This window comes from Chionomys nivalis, chromosome 24, assembly GCF_950005125.1.
Source record: "Chionomys nivalis chromosome 24, mChiNiv1.1, whole genome shotgun sequence".
NCBI lineage: Eukaryota > Metazoa > Chordata > Mammalia > Rodentia > Cricetidae > Chionomys > Chionomys nivalis.
In genome coordinates, this window is record NC_080109.1 from 100,507 (window position 1) to 123,319 (window position 22,813).

Below are 22,813 nucleotides of genomic sequence, written 5' to 3' on the forward strand. Positions count from 1 at the left end.
GGCCCTCATAGAAAGACTTGTTGAGCATCTCAGGTCATCTTTGTGTGGTGGGTGGGTGGTTTGCAAATGCTACAGCAAGGTCAGAGGACAGCGTGTGGTTCTTTTTTTTTTTTTTTTTTTTTTCTATCATCCAGGTCCTTGGACACTAACCCAGGTTGTCGGGCTTGGCAACAAGTGCCTTCATCTGCTGAAACATCCCGCCAGCTTCAGACCATCCTCTTTAGGCCAGTATTCTACAGAAAAAAAAAAAAAAAAAAAAAACCCTTGAGTTTAGTAAAATCCATGCAGAGCTGCATTCCCTTTAGCTGTCTGTATTTTCTTTCCATCTTTGGTGACAAATGCTGTCTTCGTCCATGAGACTTGGACTATGTGATTGAGATTAATGGGGCTGGCTATACCCCTATGTGCAAGGTACAGGCCCTAAAGGACAGAACACCTGGTGATTCTTACCTGGCCTGTAGGATTTCAAAAGGACTCAACTGGTCTACTCTGTGGCCATTACGATTGCGGACATGCTACTTACTGTATTGGCAATATGGTAGAACAGAAAGAAATTGACATGGTTTAAGTCAGAAATGACTTTATTACTTAATTGGCTCTAGAAATTTGAAAGATGTTTTGATCTCCTCAGCCTCTTGGTTCATCTGCAAAGTAAGGCTAAAAATGAGATAATGGACAGGTATATCAATATTTTTGAAATATCAGTTAATTATTATTATTGTTGACTCTCAGCTGATTAGAGTAGACAGAGAAAAATGAAATATCTTGCTCAGACATTGTATTGTTGATTTTAAAAATATCTCATTTAAGCAGTGTTGTCACTCAAGTTATAGGCATTACAATTTTTATTTTTTCTTATAATTTTTAAAACATATAATCAGTATATACATAGCTACAAAAATTGAAACAATACTGAGTTATACAGAATTAAAAGTCTGCTCTAAGAAATTAGGATTAAAAATTTCTTATATATATATATATTTTAAAATTGATTTTACTTTATATATATGGATACTGTGCCTGCATGTGCATGCCTGGTGCCCTCAGAGGGCATTGGGTCCCCTGAAATTGGAGTCACAGACAGTTACGAGTCTATATGTGGGTGCTAGGAATCAAACCTGGGAGCTATGGAAGAGAAGCCATTGCTATTAATCATTGAGCCATCTCTCCAAACCAAGTGGCTTCATATAGATCTTTTTTTTAAGATTAAACTCTCAAATTTACTAACCCCCTGCCTCAGCACTCAAATGCTGAGATGAACTACACTTAGTTCTATATATGTATATTTCAGGAAGTTTGTTTTTGTTTTTCAAGACAGGATTTCTCTGTGTAACAGCCCTGGTTATAGTCAGCCGTTTCTTTCCCACCTGTCTATTCCCAAATACCTGTCAGCCCTTCCCAAATAATTGACTCAGAAGCTTAATATTACTTATAAATGCTCAACCAATAACTCAGGCTTATTACTAACTAGTATTTTTGGGGGGGTTGTTGTTATTGTTGTTGTTGTTTTGGTTTTTAGAGACAGGATTTCTTTGTAGCTTTGGAACCTGTCCTGGAGCTAGTTCTCGTAGACTCAAACTCACAGAGATCCACCTGCCTCTGCCTCCCAAGTGCTAGGGTTAAAGACATGCGCCACCAATGCCCAGCTACTAACTAGCTCTTCCATTTTTTTTAAAGATTTATTTATTATGTATACAACTTTCTGCCTACATTTATACCCACCCGCCAGAGGAGGGCGCCAGATCTCTTTGCAGATGGTTTGGAGCCACCATGTGGTTGCTGGGAATTGAACTCAGGACCTCTGGAAGAGCAGACAATGCTCTTAACCACTGAGCCATCTCTCCAGCCCTAGCTCTTGCATTTTAAATTAACCTATATTCCTTATTTATGCTCTGCCATGGGGGCAGTACCTTTATTAGCATGGCATATTCATCACCTGCTCCTTTTGCATCTGGCTGGTGACCACTGACTCAGCCCTTCTCCTTCCCAGCATTCTCAGTTCTCCGCCTGAGTTATTCTGTTCAGCAGCTGGCCAGTCAGCTTGTTTATTAAACCAATCACAGCTACAAATCTTCACGGTGGGCCGGGCAGTGGTGACGCATGCCTTTAAACTCAGCACTCAGGAGGCAGAGGCAAGTGGATCTCTGTGAGTTCGAGGCCAACCTGGTCTACAAGAGCATGTTCCAGGACAGCTAGGATGGTTAGACAGAGGAACCCTGTCTCGAAAGAAAGAAAGAAAGAAAGAAAGAAAGAAAGAAAGAAAGAAAGAAAGAAAGAAGAAGGAAGGAAGGAAGGAAGGAAGGAAGGAAGGAAGGAAGGAAGGAAGGAAGAAAGAAAGAAAGAAAACTTGTGCTTGCATCTGTGTGCTTATTCATTTACATAAAAAATGTAGCTTTATCTTGGCCTATGTTATACATAATTGGGTTCATTCTATGTTTGTCGCCCTCTGGTTTATCCATTTTCACTTAATATCTTGGAGTTTTCCCAAGGTAAATGCACATAGATATGTTTTATAACTCATGCATTATGTTCTATATCTATTCCTGCATGTAGGGGTGTAGCCCTCCCCTTTAAGCTCAGTAACATAGTCCAAGTCTTACTGAACTAAAATATCATTTCAGTTTTACAAAGGAGGAAGCTGAGACCCAAAGGACCAAGGAAGTCACCATAGGTAAAAATACTGCTTCATGACAGTATAAATGAGATTGTTTTATTTTTATGGTACTAGTGGTTCTACCTTTCATTGAGAAATTAATAAAATGCTCCTCAGAGGAAAAGGCATACAGTCAGAACTTGATGTACACAACTTAAAGATTCAGAGAGACAAAGCCTACTGATGTGTGTGCCCCCTCACTTCCCCAGAAGCTGACTCTGCACTGAGCCATGAACAAGAATAGCCAGTTTCATTCCCCTTGTGATAGTCAGGCCCTCTGTTCTCTTCCATAAGCGCACCATTGATATTGGTCAGAGGTACTGTAAACATGTATTGATGATGGCCCCTCTCTTACTCTTGAGGTCAATAAATTTCTCAGACTCAGGTTTGGCATGGTAGTGCATAACTGTACTCCCAGCACACAGTAAGATCAAGTCATCCTCAGCTACAGAGTAAGTTTGAAGTCAGCTTGGATGTAAAACATTTTCCCACTCATAATCCCTTGGATTAATGAAGGTTAATTAGCAGGGTTCTACTTCTTAAATTGCTTTTTATTTTTGTTTAAGATTTATTTTTATTTCTGTGAGTTTGTATGTCACCTGTGTGGGTGCCTGTAGAGGCCAGAAGAGGGCACTGGATCCCCTGAAGTTGAAATTACAGGCATTTGTGAGCTGCCCAGCATGGCCCTCTGCAAGACAGAAAGCGCCCTTAACCACCAACAAGTCATCCCTATAGTCCCAGGGTCCCATTGTCTGAGATGAAAGAATACTAGACTTCCTTTGAGGTGTTGCCACATAGAAGAATCAGATTTGCATGTGTTGTTCAGACAGCCTGGTATGACATTATCACTTCCAGACCTCTGGTCCCTTAGAAAGAGAAATATTGGTAAAGAATACAGGTCCTGACCAATGGTGAGGGGACATACCATTGGTCCTTCTGCCTTATTCATTGGGATAGGGTTCTCACAGAGCAAGCGCTTAAAACGCAAGCCATTTCTATCTCTCCAACTTTCAGGTTTCCTTTTTAAAACAAAAAAGTGCCAAGCAATGCTTACACCTTTTGGACACTCTATAAATATTAACCTATTGGTACAAAAGCAAAATCAATTCATATGTGGCCATACTGGAATTTGTTTTTTAAAAGAAAACAAAAAACCACAAAAAACTACTAGATGCAAAATGCTATGTAAATCTGGGAATTTGCTGCCAACTTTAAGGTGTTAATTGAAACATGTTGTAGAAAATAATTTTAAGGTGTGTTGATTTTGTTTATGCTTTATTCTTTTTTTTTTTTTTTTTTTTGGTTTTTTGAGACAGGGTTTCTCTGCGGCTTTGGAGCCTGTCCTGGAACTAGCTCTGTAGACCAGGCTGGTCTCGAACTCACAGAGATCCGCCTGCCTCTGCCTCCCGAGTGCTGGGATTAAAGGCGTGCGCTTCAGTCAAATTTTTGAAAAAAAGAACTTACTACATAGCTTCCACCTCACTTTATAGCCCGGGCTGGCCTCAAACTCAGGGCATTCCTCTTCCTCGGCCTCCAAAGTGCTTAGATCATAGGTGTGAGCCACCATACTCACATTTTCTAAAAAAACAAAACAAAATAAAAAACCTAAAACCAAAATAAAAGTGTTTTTTGTTGTTTTTTGTTTTTAAAGACAAAGTCTTCACTATCTGGCTCTAGCTGTTCTGAAACTAGTGATGGTGAACATTGTGTTTAGAGGATATTTTACTCGTGCTAGGTTTGTGAAAACAAAATGGTTTTAGCTTGTATAATCTGTGAGGCAGTTGCTCCTATCTTGAATGTTCCCTGTCAGGAGGCTGGAGATGGGTCAGTTCCTGGTGCAGTTGGGCTATTCTTAAAAAATTGCTCATTGTTACAAAAATATTTCACTGCCTCAGTGCTCCCTACAAGATAATGGGTCACAGTATTCAACAAGTTAGCTGTTAAGTTCTGCTTTTGTTATGAAACACTTGGGGGCTGAGGCACCTGCTGGACAAAATCAAGCCCTGGGTATGTGGGGAAGGGGGGGGGGGAGATGCACACTTTTAACTCTTTGGGAGGCAATGGCAGCCAGATCTCTAAGAGTTTAAGACCAGCCTGGTCTACAGAGTGAGTTCTAAGATAACCAAGGCTTCACAAAGAAACAGTGTCTCAAAAAGAAGAAGAAAAACCCACAAAACAAACCACAATCAAGCCTTGCCTGTACCCAGACAGGATCTGAGTTAATTTGGCTCCCAAAAATTATAACTGTGGGTTTTGCCTTTATAATCTTTTGGCTAACAATGGCCAGTGCCTTACTTAGGAAACTCTTTGGTTTGGTTCTGGCCAGACTCTTTGTAATAAAAAGCCTCTAATTTACTAAAACTGAAACTTGAGTCAGACTGGTGGATCTCTGAAGGACTTTAGACTCACAAGGAATTAATTGTGTAGATCAGGCTACCCTCCAGCCCACAGGGACCCAACTGCCTCTGCTGAGTGCTGAAATTAAAGGTGTTGCACCATTACACCCGGCTTTGGTCTGAAATTTTAAAAATTCATGGTAACTGCTGTACTAAAAAAATAAAGAAGTGTTCAGGGACTCTAGTTTCTGAGCTGTGTGACCTTTATCGGGTCACAGAACCAGCTATGAGTACCCTAGGGCCATTGTTTTGAAACGGAGAAAGACTACAGTTCCCAGAGTGCCCTTCGTGGTTGCCAGGAGCAAACACAGAACGCTGACGAACAGAGGCTGGAGTCTGAGGAAAAACTGATTCACTGCTGTCAGCCATGGGGATGGATTACTATGCTGTACTCCAGGTCAATCGCAACTCGGAGGATGCCCAGATCAAGAAGGCGTAAGTCGACGGAATCGGAGCCTGGCTCCTGCTGAGGCAGCCCCACCCTGAAGCCACCCAAATCGCTTCCCTGTGAAGCTTAGGGCAGGAAAGGGGCACCTCTTTCCTCTTGCATACCATATCCTGGCTTTGAGCTGGTCAGGACGCAGACTGGAAATTCAGACACACCTGTAGTGCACCAGTGGGCTCCCCGTGTCCAGTCCTCGGCCCCATTATGTCCTATTGGGTCATGTTCGAATTCCTAGCTATGAAATGAGGACAACGGATAATTTGGACCTTATCCTGAGTCTCATAGAGATCACAGGACGGTGAACCAGAAATGACTTGGACAAGAGGATGTTGCAGTTTCCATTCTGGCCATTATATGGGTTTTTGTCACTGATTGATACTCATCTCTGAATATCTCTGTCAAGTCTCAGGGACTCTGTGAAAGTCTAGATATGGGTGTGATGGTACCTGCCTGTAATCCTCAAATAGTTGGTGCACAGCCTGAGCTACTTAGGCTGCACAGCAAGGCTCTGTTCAAAAGTGTGTTTAGGGGGGCATCTAGGACAGAAGTCAGACTGTATTGTTGAAATTTTTTGATCTTTTAAATTTTTTTCTTTGAAAAAAAGTTTTGGGCAAGAATTTATTGAGTACTAATTTCAGGTTGTGCACTGTGCAGGCCATTGTCATGGAATATGTATTGTTATAAAAGAAGTACCTGGTGCTGTCTTGAGAGGTGAGCGGCTTCTTGGGAAGCTGTCCTGATAATTAAGCCAAAAAACAAGGCTTAAAGGAGGGTTAAGGTGCTCTTTCATGGGCTGGAGAGGAAGAGAAGAAACTGAAGTTGACAATTGATTGTGCCATTAAAGGCATGAAGGAAAAGGAAGCATCAAGGCAACTCGAGGTTTGGGGACATGCTAGTTGCTTGTATTGGATGTGGAGAAGCTGTTCTGAGAGCTTTCTATCATTGTTTTACTTAATCCTCAAGTGACCCTGAAAGGTAAATGCCATTTTTATTCCAGGAGCTTGTATGTGACGAATGGAATCAGAAATTAGACACCATCCCTACCTCCCTAGGTCAGGTTCCTGTGTGGATTGAAGGGAGTGTCGAGTGGGGATAGAGAAAGATGATAAACTCATTTAAAAATTGAGAACAATTTGGTACAGTGGAAGATGCCACCCATTGCTCAGGGCTTTCACTGGCCAGTGAAAGGTTCCACTATCAAGTGGAAGGTTTCCATGATAGAAAGCAGGTAGTCAGTGGGACTCATCAAACGAAAAGTTAACAAACATACAAGCACAGCTTAGTCACTGCAAGACCAACTGCACTGGCTAGTTTTATGTCAACCTAGCACAAGCTAGAAACCCTTGAGACATCAAGTATGACACACTCAGGCAAGTCAACCTTTCTGAACCTCAGTTTCTATCTCTAAAAGAAGCAAAAGTGTGGAGGAGAAAAGGATATGGCCCAGTTGGTAAAATGTTTGCTGTACAAGCTGGAGGACCTGAGTTGGATCCCTAGAACCCACATTTAAAAAAAAAAAAAAAGTTGTGTTTTGCTTGTAACCCTGGCTCCTGGGAGGAGAGAAAGGTAATGAATTCCTGCGGTTGCCTAGACAATCAGCCTAGCTACTTGGAGAATCCCAGGTCAGTGAGAGACTGTGTTAATAACTGAGGTGGACAGAGGAACAACAGGAGAGGTTGTCCTCTGACCTCCACACGTGTGTGCCCACATGTGTACCTGTACAGATGCACACATACTTCTTAAAGAGCAGGAGTTGTGGTATTAAAATAGGATCAGATGAGATAATCTGTATGAAAATGCCCAGAAATCTAGCATATGGACTCATGGAGATAAGAGCGATAAAAAGAATTGTATGTTCCCAATGATAGCCCATAACTCTTCTACTGTAACTACTTTTAAAGTTTGAGCCTTGTGTATGTTACAGTCTCTCATGGGTGTGTCTTGAGACAGGCAGATCATTGGCACTTGAGAACCAGCAGCTGTAGTAGAATTTATGAGACAGTGAGAGATTATCTCAAAAAAAAAAAAAAAAAAAAAAAAGGCTTGGCTCCTAGCACGTTGTGCTACTGGGAAACAACTAGCTCATGAGGGTATAAACTTCATCATTAATTAATTGTTTGTTTGTTTGTTTGTTTTGGATTTTCGAGACAGGGTTTCTCCGTAGCTTTTGGTTCCTGTCCTGGAACTAGCTCTTGTAGACAAGGCTGGCCTCGAACTCACAGAGATACGCCTGCCTCTGCCTCCGAGTGCTGGTATTAAAGGTGTACGCCACCACCGCCCGGCCCTTCATTAATTAATTAATTGATGGGTTATTTTCTTCATATTGGAATAGGCTATCACAAGGCAGGGAGTATTAGAAACAGCACGTCTCTGGAGGTTAGCCTTTGATGTCTTGTCCTTGGACCTTCCCTCACCGTGTTTCTCTCTTCTCTCTCCTCTCCATACTATTTCTTTCTTTTCTCTTCCCTATCCATCCCCATTTTCCCTGCTCCCCCTCCCCCTTTCTCCTCTCTTCTCTCTTTCTCCCTCACCACTTTTCTTTCCGGCTGTCCTTCCTGGCTGTCATTCAGGTGATCAGCTTTGTTCTTGTTATGATGTTCAGCCTGAAAGCAGCAGTGCTAGCCAACCATGGATGAAAACTATTCGCCAAAATAAGTTGTTCCTCTTTTTAGGTAGTTATTCTCAGTTATGTTGTCACAGTGACAAAAAGCTGGCATTGGGGGTGTCCCGTGTCTCACAGGTGAACTATCACTAAATCTTTACTGAATTAGGTCTCGGCTGTGGGAGCTAAGAGGACAAGAGGACAAGCAGCCTTTAACAGTTGTCTAGGTGGCAGCTGTCAGGGCTGCTGGCCAGTTGTGCTCTCTACCCCAAGGTCTCTTCCAAAAGATCCAAGCAGCACACCCCACAGCCATCCTTTCTGACAGAACCATTGGATCTTAGACCAAGAGACTCAGCAATTTTAGATTTTAGATTCTAGAATCTGACATTTGAAATGAATAACAGAGAGGATTCACCTTTCCTTCTGGTGCAGAAATCATTTCTGCAGCCTCCTCATGGGGACAGGATCCTTCCCTTTTCAGTCCAGTCCCACCATTTTGGAAAGTGGAGAAGTAGGAGCAGAAGGAATCTCCTACAAGCTCCATTCCAGGGCATTTCCAGACCACATTCCCAAGAGTATGTGTATGGCCACAGGGTGGACATGGAGGTGGGCTGGTACAGTCTCTAAGGTGACAGCTTAGGGAAGACCCTTGTGAATATTCATTCAGTACTTGGCCTGACCATGGTCTGTGGTCCAGCCCTCTTCCTCCCTTTGCTTGGGGGAGATGGCCACTTTGGCCATGCTTCCCAAAGGCAGTTCTCTGTGCTCATTGGATTGGGGACAGGATGGTGGGATGCTTTGTATGAGGTTCAATAGCTTACCTTCAGAAAGTCTGCTGCACTCTTGTGACCAGCCCCTATTTTCTTTATATCAACCAATAATTTAAACTATAAACTGAAGTCTGGGGTCTCTAGTGGGCTTGTACTAGACAGTAAAATGCCATGGAGCCTGGAGAAGGGTTGAGAGAACTTTGAGATAAGGTCAGACTTCTGGGATTTGGAGAGAGGAACCTTTCACTGTGTTCCTGTTGGTGACTGTTGTCTCAGGCCACAGCTTCATCAGTCTGAGGACATGCTTTGCCTTGGAGAGTCACAAGTTCTTAGATCCAGTGGCAGTGGCAGTGGGATGGGAGTGGGAATGGCTCTGGCAGTTCACCCGCATTGCTATGGGTACTGTCTGAGCACGAACTCCACAGAGACATCCCGAGTCGACTCCTCACTCCCACCTCTATTGCTGCAGGTGCTAAATGAAGATAAATATTCCTCAACCATAAAGGACAAGATTCTGACAATCGATGTGAGGCCTGGGTGGAGGCAGGGCACACGCATCACCTTTGAGAAGGAAGGGGACCAGGTGAGAGGGTGAGAAGCTAGCTGGGGTGAGTCTCCAGGCTCACATGGTGGGAGGACTGAGAGGGTAGGAGACCATGGTTTGTTTCTTTTGTTTTGTTTTGTTTTTCTTATTCCTACAAGTTCTGGTCTAGTAGAATGAGGTGGTCTCTAGAGTTCCTTCCCAAGGACAGAGCCTCAAAATGCTTCTGTAGATGCAGTTTGGGGTTATTATCATTTTACACAGTGGGAAAACTAGGGCTCCACATGGAAGGGACTTGCTCAAGATAAGAACACAAAAAGCACCAGATAGTGGTGGTACACACTGTTAATTCCATCATTCAGGAGGCAGAGGCAGGTGGATCTCTTTGAGTTCGAGGCCAGCCTGGTCTACTAAGTTCCAGGCAGCCAGAGCTGCACAGAGAAACCCTGACTCAAAAAAACAAAACCAAAAAGAAAAGAACACAAAAGCTAAAAGAAGGGTTTGAGGAGGAGGTTCAATACCAGCCAAGGATGGAGACCTGGACTTGATCCTCAGCACCACTCCTGTAACCCCAGTGCTGGCAGACAGAGAGACAGAAGGGTCCTCAGCTTCCCCTCCAGTGTTCTTGGGTAGTAATCCCTAAGAAAGCCCAAGGAGAGAGGCTGCTCAGAAGCATTCTATTAATGATGATTTGAAATTAAAATACATATCTGTGGGAAAACATCGAATTACTGTGCTAAGGATGCTGAGTCCTTATGTGCTGAGATGAACTGAAATAATGGAGGGCTCAGAGCTGAAAGAGATTAATTCCCTTGCCTATACCCATTCTCTTTCTCACCTGTAGAATACCTGCTTCCAACAATCACTCTTCAATATGGTTCACTGGGAGTCGAAGCTACTCAGGAGCCTGAGGCAGGGGAATCACTTGAGCCTAGGAGTTCAAGTTCAGTCTTGACTTGGTGACTGTGTCAACTTGGGCTACAGAGCAAGACCCTGTCATAAGAAAGCAGGCAAACAACAGATACCCAAAGCCAACATCCCCTGCTCTGAGCAGCATTTCCCAATCTTCCCATATGACCCTAGAGTCTCCTCAGAGCCCAGCCTTTGGGCCTCCCTTTATCCTGGTCTTGAGCTTGCTGAGGAATAACTGTCGGGTTATTTCTCACACTGGGAGCTGCAGAAATAGCTTTCTTTCTGTCTACAGAGGCCAGAAGAGAGGTTTGAGTTCAGGGTGCCTTGCTGAAGCAGAGAAATAGTTTCTGAGTTACTGACCTGCAGAGAAGTTGTCTGGGCCAGCTCAGTGTCCAGCTGTCACACAAGGAAGTCCCTGCCCCATACTGAGTAGGTTTATATGGGCATGCTCAGTATAGAAGTACTTTGGGAACGGGGAGTGAAACAGGGTAGGCTTCTCTAGGAAGTGGCCCTAGGCCACCCTGAAAACTGGGCATAATTCTCCATTGCACAGGGGAAGACATGGAGGCAAGCAGCGGCTGAAAATTGGCCAAATCATGCAAGCAATAAACCTGTTACCCCTTGGCTTTTCCTGCCCAGGGCCCCAACATTATCCCGGCTGATATTATCTTCATCGTAAAGGAGAAACTGCATCCTCGCTTCCGCAGGGAGCTTGACAACCTCTTCTTTGTGTACCCCATTCCTTTGGGTAAGGTGAGTGGGTACAGTGAAGAAGAAGAGCATGGAGACCCAGAATGAACCCCACTTGTAGCAGCTTAGGCTTCATCTCCACCAACCAACTTCTAGAAATCACAGGGTCTTGTGTCTCTCTCCTTGGCACTGGGTGGATCTGTGGAATAGCTTCTCCTTGCCCCCTTCCTCATTTTTCTACACACTGTCCTGACCCTGCCGCCGTCCCCACTGTCTCTTCAGGGTGCCCCTGTTGACTTGTTCTTTGCCCTTCAGACTTCAGGGTGAGCACACCTGCCTGGTTGAGGCACTTTCATACCTGTCCACCTCACCCTGGAGGCTCTTCAATTGCTGTTACTGCTGTATGGTTCTCCTCCCACAGAACCTGCCATTACTGCCTCACAAAACCCTTACACTCTGTTATCACCAACCCGACCTACCATACTTCAAACTAGAAGGCAGGTCATGACTCATTCACAAGTAGTTCCTGAACAGCCTTTTGCCACCCTGCCTGGTGTCCAGCTCAGGGTTGGAACCCAAGTAAGCTCCTGAATGCCTTTAAAATAGAATGGCTGTGGTGACATTCTGCATATCCACCTCTCATTCAAACCTCTCCAGGCTCTCACCTGCTGCACCGTGGAGGTGAAGACCCTAGATGATCGTCTGCTCAACATCCCCATCAATGACATCGTCCAGTAAGTATATCTACCTGGTAACAAGTAAGGATGGACTGAGACTTGGACGGTGGAACTGTACAGGCTGCAGCCACAGGACGGCTCCCTCAGGCTGAAACCCAAATCCACCTTTCTCTCTGAGCTGTGGGGCTGTGTTCACTACAAAGAAGGAATGCTTTTCTCTAATATGTATGAAGCCCCCGTAGAGGCCTGAGAACCCCAGTATCAGTCATTCTCTTGCTTCCATTCTCCAAACTTCTCATCAGAATATGCAGGAGTGGCCCCCAAGTGTTTTTCCAAGAAAAGTCCCTGACAGGAAAGTTATGATTCTGCCCCCAGAGTCTGCTCTGCTCCCTAGGAAGTGTCGCACGGCCCATTCCTGTGGACCTGTGGGTTAGGGCGGTGTGGACCCGTTGGACACTCTCTCTCTGAGACTTCTATGCTTCTTTTCTCTCTCAGTCCCAAGTACTTCAAGATGGTGCCAGGTGAGGGTATGCCACTGCCTGAGGATCCTACCAAGAAGGGGGACCTCTTCATTTTCTTTGACATCCAATTCCCCACCCGCCTCACACCACAGAAGAAGCAGATGCTGCGCCAGGCATTGCTGACCTAATTCTGGGGCACCTGGACAGGAGCAGGGATGGAGAGGGCTAGCTGGGCCTTACACACTCAACTCCCACAGTGAAGATGGGGAAGTGTGAGACCTTAGGCCAATATAATAAAGATTCCTTTCCTATCCTCTATGACCTGAAGTGTGCTGGAGAGAAGCTTCCTGCTTTGCCTTCCTTTGGACCCTGAAAAGCTAGGCACCTGGGGTACCATTTGGCTTCCTAGGCATGGACTATTCCCTGAGGGTTTAGAACCTCTTGCTTACATCTTGGTACATGGGGCAGGGCTATGTGACTGACCCTGTCAAAGGTCCCTCTGCTCTTGCCATTTCACAACATATATATACAAAGGAACCTTCTAGGAACTGTGCTGCTTCGGGAAACAGGAAACAGGAAGCACAGAAAGACGGCAGTTGTACCTGTGCTCCGGTGTCTATGGCTGAGCTGCCACCAGACCTTAGGCCAATCTGTATAGACTCACAAGCTTCAGTTAAAGTCACACCCAGGACACAATGCCAGAAGAGCTCTGTCTGCCTCTGGCTCTGGTTCTGTGTCTATGAGATGGGTCTCAGGCTGCTTTTAGGCCAGTGTTCTGGGAGGCATGGCACTTGGGCTCTGTCCAGGTCTGTCCCTGACTCTTGCATTTGTTACTAACTTGCTTAGTAGAGCTTACACCCTGCCTACAGGTGTGAGAACTGGGTCTTTGGTGTGAAAGCTCTTGGTAGACTCATGGTTAGATTATAGAGAGGGTAACTCCAGGTGGCCTGAAGGAGATCCTGCTTCCGGGTGCAGCCAGGGTTGTGTGGCCCACACCAGTACCTTCAAAGTTGACAGGACTGTGTTTCTTTTCCATGCTGGTATTTGAGTTTAGGCTGTGATGAGGTCTAGGCAACAAGCAGATTCAATGGCTTCCGAGATGTGAGAAAAAACAAACAAACAAACAAATTATTCATATTGCTTAGAATCCTGCCATTCAAAGTGCCCTATTAGCTTAAGGATTTGTCCTTTTGACTTTTCAAAAAAATTTCTTGCCGGGCGGTGGTGGCGCACGCCTTTAATCCCAGCACTCGGGAGGCAGAGGCAGGTGGATCTCTGTGAGTTCAAGACCAGCCTGGTCTACAAGAGCTAGTTCCAGGACAGGCTCCAAAACCACAGAGAAACCCTGTCTCGAAAAACCAAAAAAAAAAAAAAACCCCTGATCTCCCGCCTCAGCATTCCACACACTGGATTATAGGCATGTGCCACCATGACCAACTGAAAGATTTTTTTTGTTGTTGTTGTTCATTGTTAAAAATGGGTGTTCAGCTCTTGGCAAGCATTTTGTTTTTGAATATGTTCAATCTTGTCCCTGCCGGCCCCAAACCCCTGAGCTTGTTATCCTACTGCCTGCAGTCACCTCTGATTCTTTTGTTTTTCAAGACAAGGTTTCTCTGTGTATCTTTGGGGCCTGTCCTGGAACTCATTCTGTAGACCAGGCTGGCCTTGAACTCAGAGATCCACCTGCCTCTGCCTCCCCAGTGCTGGGATTAAAGGTGTGCACCATCGCCACCTGGCTACAGCCATCTTTAAAACACCATGAAGGCAGCGGCAGTTAAATCTTGAAATAGGGGTTAAGGGTGGTGGCACACGCCTTTAATCCTAGAATTTAGGAGGCAGAGGCAAGTGGATCTCTGAGTTTAAGGCTAGCATGATCTACAGAGCGAGTTCCAGGACAGACAGGATTTCTGTATAAACAGAGAAACCTATCTCAAAAAGCAAGCAATAACAAAAAAATGAGACCTTGAGACAAAGGCTCTGGGACTGGGGCTCCAGGAAGCATCTCAGTATAACAGTCAAACGTGGGCCTTAGGTCAGATACCAGGACAGGGCAGGTCACTTCACTTCTCTGGGTCCTTTTTGTTGTTGCTTTGTTTTTCAACATAGGGTTTCATAGTGTAACCCTGGCCGTCCTGGAACTCACTCTGTAGGCCAGACTGGCCATGAACTCATAGAGATCCTCCTGCCTCTGCCTCCCAAATGCTGGGATAAAAGGCATGTGCCATCACCACCAGATGGTCCTTTTTAAAAAATAAAATCTTTTTGTTGTTTGTCTTGAAGTGTTTTTCCTACATTTGGTGCACCATGTGCATGCACTATTCTCAGAGGCCAGAAGGGGGCGACAGATCTCCATGGAACTGGAGTTACAGATACGGGTACTGGGTCTGCAAGAGTAGCTAGTGTTCTTAACTGCTGAGACATTCCTCTAGTCCTCTGAATCCTTTTACATATCTCAACCCCTTCATAATGACCTTGGAAAGCAGATGGCAAGTGAATCACTGCTCTGTGGAACTGACAACTGATTGTGACTGCCTGCTGTGAGGGCAAGCCTCGAGCTATAGGGAGGTTGTGGAAGTAGGACTTCTGGCCACTGCTACCCACCCTCCTGAAGGGCTCTGTGGGAAGCCTGGCTTCCACCAGACCTTTATGAGATTCCTGTCACCTCAATAACTGGGCTATCTAGGGGGCAAATCATCCACCCACTCATATTCCTGAGGCTTCTGCTACATTTTTAAATAACTGCCTCCCCTTTCTCAGATCATCTAATAGCATTCTCCATCATAAATCCAGTGGTCCCACATCTATACCACATGTCAGAACACATGGCTGGCATATTGTGTGCCCTCACATGACCTGTTTGTTAGCTGTTGGTAGACATGCCTAAGGTAGACATTCCCTGAAGGACTTAACACAATGGCCAGACCTCCATTTGTTATGTCCTTGTGTGGTGAAGCAAAGAGCCCAGGTTGCACTGCTGACCCACCCTCATTGTGGCTTGTTATCGGGCCTGAGACTGTGGCTGGAGTTATGAGAAACCGAGGACTGGGCACACTGTTCTCTGGGAGTCAGTCTAACATCCTGGCCTCTTGTCAAGCACTGGGAAGGTGCAGTCAGCCCTCTAGCTATGATCCACATCCTGCTAAGGAGTGGAGGGCCAGAAGGCGGAGCAGCTTTAGGTTGGGAGGACATCCTGTTCTCCAGGCCTGGCTTCACAGTGGCCAGACTCAGTTCCCCAAGGAGCCCCAGTACTGTATGCCTTGTCCTGGCCCTCATCCGAAACCTGTGTAAGATGGGCCTCGGAGACTTGACACAGTCCAGATCTGGGACCTTCACTACCTGAAGACAGTGGAAAGAGGACGAACTGAACAACCTAAGCCTTGGCTGGTCGCCAACCTCGGAGAGGGTAAGACTTCCAAGAGAGGGTCCTTAGAAGTCAGGTGTGGTGCTGTAATCTCAGCACTTGGGAAGCTGAGGCAGAATCGTAGTAAGTTTGAGGACAGCCTGGACTACAAAGTGAGTTCCAGGCCAGCCTGGGCTACAGTGTGAAACCCTGTCTCAAACATCAAAACAAAATCCCTACAAGCTGAATGTTTGCCAGGGACTCAAGTCCAGTCCTTCAGTGGGTCAGGCCTGCCCTGTCCTGGTTCAGGGCACGCCTAAGGGTGTGACTATAGTCAGGGAGAGCTTAACTTGCCCTCAGGAGTCTATGACTTGGGGAGGTAGATTATGTGTTTTAAAACAAGCCCTCCCAAATGGAAGGTTCTGGAGTTTGTCTACATCTCTCAACAAGCTGATGTTCGGGGACAGGAGTATTTTCACTGTGCAGATGGGCAGGTCTAGCCAGTGGGGGTGGGGATGGCAGTTCTAGAGTGCCAGGTGCTGAGTGACAGCTTACAGAGCCCCAAGGGAAGGCAGGTGGGCAAGGGTTCTGCTGTTTCCCTGGGCTGTTCCACTGTCCCCTCAATGTAGGCTGGGTCTGGAGGAATGGACTAGATGACCCCATGAACCCTTCCCATGATGTTACCATCATCCCCTTTTAAAGTCACTGGCTTCCTCCCCTGCCTGTCAAGGTGCTGAAAAGGCCCATTAGCCCAAGACCTCTAGACACAGTTTATGAGAGATAGAAGACACCAACGTTGAGCTTGCTTTATGGGCGGAGGCTGGCTGAGCTGGGCTGGGAATGAAGACAAAGATTTGGGTTTAACAGTTAAAAATGAGTAAGGGCTCAAGGTCTTGACTGGTGCCAGGCCTTCTCACTGTGGGGCCATCGGCACTCACCGCCGATGAGGGGAGATGAGGTGGGAAGGGAGTAGGGGTGAGGGAAATGAGGGACTGGAAAGGTGTGGGGCTGGGCAGAGGATGGAGAAAAAGGCAGGGCAGGGAGGTAAGCAGGGTCCAGCATCAGTGGAAGATGCTCAAAAGGGTGCCTCTCAGGATCCGTAGGCAGCCATCAGAGCCCTTTTGAGCTGCTCATAGGTGACAAACATCACTACATTCCAGGACCCCAAGCGGAGGAAGGAAGGCATGAACCTAGAAAGAGAAAACACAAGTCATGGAGGTACGTCCACCCTCTGCTTCTAACATGGGGCCTAGCCATCCATTCAGCCCATGGAATCTATATCAAAGGAGGGTGAGAGGACCTGGAGAAGAGCCCCACAGCTCTGTGCCCAAAAGCAAGAATCTCCAGCAGCCAACTCACTGGTTTTGCTGTACTGGTGAGTAGAATCCTCCAGCATGCTAGGCAAGCACGCTACCAATGAGCCACTCCCCTTCCCCTCTAAAAAACAGAGGTGACCACAACTTTGGGATGTTTGGCACTTGGCTGCATCTCACTTCCTGGTGGTTCCCTCCCTTCTATGAGGCCTGGAGTTGGGTGGGGGTCAGAGGCTCACCCCTTGTAGAAGGCTCGGGGTCCCTCCTTCTGGAGCATGGTAAGGGCACAGTGACCTGCGCTGCAGTACTGGCCCAAGGCAGAGTTCATATATCTTGTCTTGACCACATCGACGGGGGAGGCGATGACCGTGGTGCAGAAGCCCGCCCCGAAGGCGGAAGTGAAGTGGCAAGGGAGGTCATCTGCCACAGAGCAGCAGGAAAGGCGGTGAGTTCTCCCCAGCCAACCCTACCCGTGATTGCAGCAGGAAAGAGTTGTAAGGAGAGGTTTAAAAGACACAGACTGCAGCTAGGATCCCTTAGAAGGATTTAAAAGATTCTTTTGGCCAATCTAGCCTGTTCTGTTATGTACAAAGTGAATTTGAATGGTGAGAAATATAAACTATAAGCAAAAGGCAAACAAGATGAGAAGATGTGGTCTTTAGAGAACAATACCCACCCCCAGCTCTTACCGACCCTAACATACCTGTCATGAAGTTGGCCTTCAGGAGAGTATCCTTGATGAGGTCATAGGTCACTAGCTCAGCACAGTTGACAATGGCATTACGGGCAACATTGGGAGAGGTCCCTGTAGAGGAAGGAGAGTTTGTGTGAGTCCAGGGTGTGAGAGAAAGGAGGGGAGGACAGGAAAGCAAACACCCAGTATTCACCTTTCCAGAGGCCCCGGATGCCCTCCTCTCGTGCAATGGTCTTGTAGGCTTCGACGGTGCTCTGGTATCTCCGACCACTGCCAGCCCGGGCCTGAGCCTGGAAACGGACCTTTACCACATCTGTAGGTTGGGCCACAGCGACAGCTAGGGCACCTGTGGTGCTACCTGCCAGGAGGCGGCTCCCAATGCCTGCATCTGTGGGCACACAAAGGGCCAGTGGTCAGCCAGGCTTACATTCACATACACCATACTCTTGCCAAACCACCATGCAACTAGACTACTCTTGCTCTATATAGTCCTCACAGGGGTATAACAAGGAGTAACACAAAATGGAGACAGTACTTTCTCAAATGTGCTCATTTAAGCTACTTTGCAGCCTTGGGAAATCAGTCAGTTCCATTTACCAAATGTGAAACCCAAGACCAAGAGAGGTGACTTCTCCTAGTAGAACTGGACTTGAGACAGGTTGTCGGTGGAGCTCTACCTCTTCCTACAGTGTCACCCTGGGAAAAGCATCCTTGCCGTAGGTGCTCAGTTTCCTCACATGTCAGGGGGCTGTGGTGACACATACTTAATGTCAGCACTTGGGAGGCTGAGGCAAGTAGAGATGGCCTGACTCCAGGCCAGCCAGGGCTGTATAGTAAGAGCCTGTCTCAACCCCCTACCCTCCAAGGAAAGCTTATTAAGGAGATAAAAGAATGCAGGCTATCAGGGCAAAAAGGTGTGGTTGCTGTCTCTCCAGTGTGCCTTTGGCCCACTCCTTCCCCTATTTCAAGCCTCAGGTGACCCAGGAGGTCACATACTGCCATGGTGGTTGTGAGGACTCTCATGGGCTCATACCCTGCTCATAGCCTAGACAGCCTTGGTGGGGTCCCTTCCACTTCTCTACTCCTCTGATCCTCCCAGGGATCTTGGGAAGCCTAAAGGAGCCATTCTGCTAAGCGAACTAAGGTCATAATCGGCTGGGTCCTAGCTGCACACTCACGTTCTGAGCCCTTGGTGTAGAACTGCTTTACAGAGTCATAGAGGCCAATGCGGACCGAAGCAAAGCTCATCTGGCGTTGCAGGCCGGCGACCAGCCCATTGTAGAGGCTGCGTGGACCCTCGGTGCGCACCATGGTTAGGATGGTGCCCAGCACGCCACGGTACTGGGCGTTGGCTGCAGTGTGCACTAGGCCTTGATTTTCTCCTTGGATCTGAAAGGCCAAGATGGAGTGGCTATAACCGATGGTTCTGCCAATCTCATGCCAGCTCTAGGCTCCTCATCGCTCCTGACGGGTCTGACCCAGGGAGGGAGCTACATTTTATCCTACCTGCAGCCGCACTTTGGCGGTGTCTAGAGGAAACGTGATGAGATCTGCAATGCAGGCAGCTGTACCAGCTCCCAGGAACTTTACGGTGGCTGTCGGGGGCACGTCTGTGGCCTTGAAACCAACCATGATTCTGGTCTCCTTCTACCTCCCAAAAGATGGAGAAAAATCGGAGAAGTGGGAGCCTTTGATCAGCAAGACGAGACAGAGGAACTCTGCCGGAATCTAAGCCAAAAGAAGAGAAGACCTTGGGTAACAGCATCCCCCAGCCTCCCTCCCTCTCATCGCCTACCTATCCCTGCCCACTTTCCCTATAGGTACCAAGGAGGTCTCAGGGGTTACAGGAGGGAAACCAGGAGAGATTCAAGAGTAGTCACAGGGTCTGGGAAGCAATTCCTGCAAGGAGCTGAGATTCTGTGAAGGGTTCCCTCTTATTTAGTGTAGGGACAATGGCTTCCGGGTCATTCTAAGACTGCCTCACAGCCACCAATGGGCTCCTGGTCTGCTGGCACAGACTCCAAAGAGGAGGCCCACAATCCTGTTCTGTGGGTCTATCCCAAGGGCTACAGAAGTAAGGGAAAGTTCTGCCAGAGCAGGACCTGGCAGGTCAAACCCTACAGGAGAGGTTCTGGCTGGTATGTAATTACTGAAGAGACATGTTAATTCCATCCTTGCCAGCCCCCACAGCTCAGGTCCTTTGCTTCCACAAGTGTAGGTTTACAGAGGTTCACCATCCACCTCTCCAGGTTTACTGGCAGGCACAGGGGAAAGAAGGGAGACCTGGTCCACCAGGAGGCCTGTTTGTTTTCCTCCAGTGGGGGGACATTCTCAGTTCTTTGTGGTGGGATGGGAGGTGCAGGTCACAGCTATACAGAGGAGATACAGGAATTGGAACACCACCCTTCTCACTGCCCCAGGAGGAAGTGAGCCCAGCACCCAGTGGGGGAGGGTGACCTGCTTCTTCTTCCCTAATTTCACTTCTCTGATTTCATGGGCGCAACTGTTGTGAGCTCAGTTTGATTGGCTGCCTGTGTTGCTAGGGCTCAGGAGGAGAGCCCTAGCTGGGGGAGGGAGGATGTGGTGGTAGTCACCTGTGAACACAGACAACCATGGAAACAAAACAGCTGGGACAAACAGGGCCACCAGAGCAAGTCACCATGACAACGGGTTCTCTTTGAGTCTCGGGCCCCTGGGGCTTAGTGAGACTAGGAATCAAATGGCAAACTGTAAGGGTTCAGGTGCTCCTAGACTCCACACTCCTGAGAGCAGCCCATGAGGCAGCTGCCCTTCCTAGCTCCCCGTTGTCCGCAGGCTCCACAGCTGCTCATTTTGTTCTGTTCTACACTTAATGCCTCAGTTTTCTTAATGCCCAGGCTCTGAGGGGCCCTTTCACGCAAATTCAACAGTTCTGAGAGGCGTTGAGCACACCTCTTCTCCAGGCGTTAGTGGCATGATGCATGCATGTCTGCCTGATTGAGAGCTAAAGGGTACCACAGTGGGAAACCCAGAAAGATGAAGTTTGCTGTCCAGACCAAAAACAGGTGGCTCAGCTGCCATTATGAATGCTGTTTCGGGTTTTCCAAAGGTCAGGCCCTTTAGGGTTGGGTATAGAGGCAAAGATCACCTGTACTAAAGCTATTGCTACAACTAAAACCCAGACCTACAAAGTTAATTGTGCTAGGCATGGTGGTGCATGCCATTAGTTCCTGGACTTGGGAGGCAGAGGCAGGTGGATCTCTGAGTTCAAGGCCAGCCTGGCCTACGTAGGTCAACCAAAGTCGTGTGGTGAGACCCTGATGACCGCCCACAAAATAAAACAAAACAAAAAACCATTTGATAGGACCAGACAAGTAAAACTGTAGGTAGTAAAAAGCTAATCTCATTCACAGGGATGGTAAAGAAGGGAGTTCAGATCAGCAAGATGGGTAAAGGTGTTTGGCACTGAATCTGAGGAACTAAGATTGATCCCTGGGGCCCAGATGGTAGAAGTTGTCTTCTGACCTCCATCTACCTGCCCTGGTACCCACATACCTTCACACACACGGACAAAATACGACAAATACAGAACCAGATGCCCAATAAACTCCTGCCCCCTCTGCTGCTGACTGTTGAGTCTAGTCCCGCTTGGGTTAGAATTTCCTTTACACACCGGAGACCGCCATCTTTAAGGACCAGAAGGTGACCAGGGTGGCGAGAGTGCGTACTGAACTGTAAAGAGTCACTTGCCAGGGTGGAGGAGGGTAGTTTTGATGACCTGTTGACTGCAGTCCTGGACTACAGATCTGAGGGAGGACAGCTGGCTTCCTTAGCCTGGCTCTTACCTGGCACAGAGCTTTGAGGTCTCACGTTGAGGCCTCCAGGATCAAGCTTCTCTAAAGGTGTCTCTCTCTTCAAAACTGCCAGTGGCTATCATGGCCTGATCCCCTCGATTTTCCATAGAAAGTGGCTGGGAGACGAAACACTTAAAGATCATACTATGTGTCCTGTGGGTGAGAGGAAAGAAGCCAAGTTTAAAACGGGTTGTTCTCTTTACAGGAATACAGCCTACAAAGGAAGGGTCACCAGCCTGCTGGGAGGGACCCAGGGCCTGTTTCACTCAGGGTAGCCACGTCTCCCACACTCTGGCTGAGTTCCAAACTTCTTTCCCCCACAGTTGTGTAGATAGGCAGCCCGGCTGTGCTGGGACACAGTCACTTGACTGTTGAGTGGAGCACTGTGTCTCTGTGTGCAACCATGATAAGCAAGCTCAGTCCCTCTGTGTGTCCCTACTCCCACCTCTGGTCTCAGGCAGATTGGAGAGTCTGACAGTGTCCAATTAGCACAAACAACCCCAGAAACCAGAACAGGTTTGAGGGCACATGGCACAGAGCAGCCTGGTGACAGTCATTCTGGTCACCGCTGACGTGGAAGTCCCCTACCCCCACCCCCACAAACGCAGGCTGTATGCATCGTGGCCAAGGGGAAGGAGCGGACGGATAAAGGCTAACCTACAACCAAATGGACGCCAGAGACACAGAACAAAGGAACTTGGCAAAGGAAAGGGACAGAAAGGAAAAAGAGAGGGCAAACTAGGCCTCCAGGGAAGGGAAAAGAAAGAGCAAAGAGAGATGGAGTGGGAGGGTGCAGGTGAGGCTGGCGCAGGGCTAGAGCCACGCTCACCGGACCGCAGGAGAACACGCTAGTGAGGGCGGCGGTGTCCGACGACGGGCAAGTGACGGCTGCCTAGGAAGCGCTCGATCCGAAGGCACTCACTGCGGGCGGGGCTGACAGTGGCTGCGAATCCGCGGCTGAGGAACTTAAGGCTCGCAGGCGTGGTCGGGGTGTGGTGTGGCCGGGGCGGAGCCAAGGCGGCCCACTCCCTCGGGTGAGAAGCTGTGGTGGTTGTCTGGGCGGCTAGTGTCGCCCTTGTTTCCGCGAGGGCAGAAAATCTCGGCCCTCTGGTCTCTGGTCCCGGCGTCTGGTCTCTGACTCTGCCCCACTGTGAGGACAGCCAGACTGACTGGACCCAGCTCTGGCTCGCGACCCTACGCTCTGCAAGCCACCTGCGGACCGGGCGGGGCGAGGGCTCCGGGGACCGGAACCAACCCGGGCGCGGAGGTGGGGTGAGGCCGACGTTCCCGCCTTCTGCCGCTCCCTGAGGACCCGGGTGCCCAACGGCTGGGGTGGGGCGAGGGCACCCGGCCTCCCCCTCTCCGTAAGGTCCGCAGCCAGGCCGGCGCCCCGCAAGGGAGAAGGCAGGGCAGACAGAGCCAAGCCTGCTGCAGTCCCAGCCCGGGAAAGACTCAGCAGGTGGACCGGACCTCAGCTAGATAATGG

General features: G+C 47.9%; 2 protein-coding genes across 4 annotated transcripts in view; one reads left to right on the top strand and one right to left on the bottom strand.

Annotated features, from left to right (window-relative positions):
* Positions 1–4,932: 4,932 nt before the first annotated feature.
* Positions 4,933–14,379, top strand: LOC130865743 (dnaJ homolog subfamily B member 13-like). Its single transcript, XM_057756718.1, has 6 exons — positions 4,933–4,963; positions 5,447–5,484; positions 9,336–9,449; positions 10,959–11,072; positions 11,667–11,743; positions 12,182–14,379. The coding sequence occupies exons 1-6, from the start codon at positions 4,933–4,935 to the stop codon at positions 12,333–12,335; spliced, it is 528 nt and encodes a 175-aa protein (XP_057612701.1). The 3' UTR covers positions 12,336–14,379.
* Positions 14,380–16,279: 1,900 nt separating this feature from the next.
* Positions 16,280–22,813, bottom strand: part of LOC130865851 (dicarboxylate carrier SLC25A8) — a 28,209-nt gene continuing 21,675 nt past the window's right edge. For 2 of the 3 annotated variants that reach the window (XM_057756918.1, XM_057756919.1), the window contains exons 3-9: positions 21,319–21,480; positions 19,001–19,222; positions 18,673–18,883; positions 17,688–17,882; positions 17,504–17,605; positions 17,040–17,220; positions 16,280–16,677 (exon numbers count right to left, since the gene is read on the bottom strand). In XM_057756918.1, the coding sequence (XP_057612901.1) occupies positions 16,578–16,677; positions 17,040–17,220; positions 17,504–17,605; positions 17,688–17,882; positions 18,673–18,883; positions 19,001–19,126 (915 nt within the window). In that variant the 5' untranslated portion in view covers positions 19,127–19,222; positions 21,319–21,480 and the 3' untranslated portion in view covers positions 16,280–16,577. Of the gene's footprint in view, positions 16,678–17,039; positions 17,221–17,503; positions 17,606–17,687; positions 17,883–18,672; positions 18,884–19,000; positions 19,223–21,318; positions 21,481–22,156; positions 22,549–22,813 lie in introns of those variants that run through there. The other variant, XM_057756917.1, reaches the window with a different exon arrangement.

Excerpts from the sequence above, each read along its gene's own strand:
- LOC130865743 (XM_057756718.1), top strand. The coding sequence starts at position 4,933 with ATGGCCAGTGCCTTACTTAGGAAACTCTTTG. Across the intron at positions 9,450-10,958 it reads TTGAGAAGGAAGGGGACCAG|GGCCCCAACATTATCCCGGC; the intron begins GTGAGAGGGTGA and ends TTTCCTGCCCAG. Across the intron at positions 11,744-12,181 it reads CCCATCAATGACATCGTCCA|TCCCAAGTACTTCAAGATGG; the intron begins GTAAGTATATCT and ends TTTCTCTCTCAG.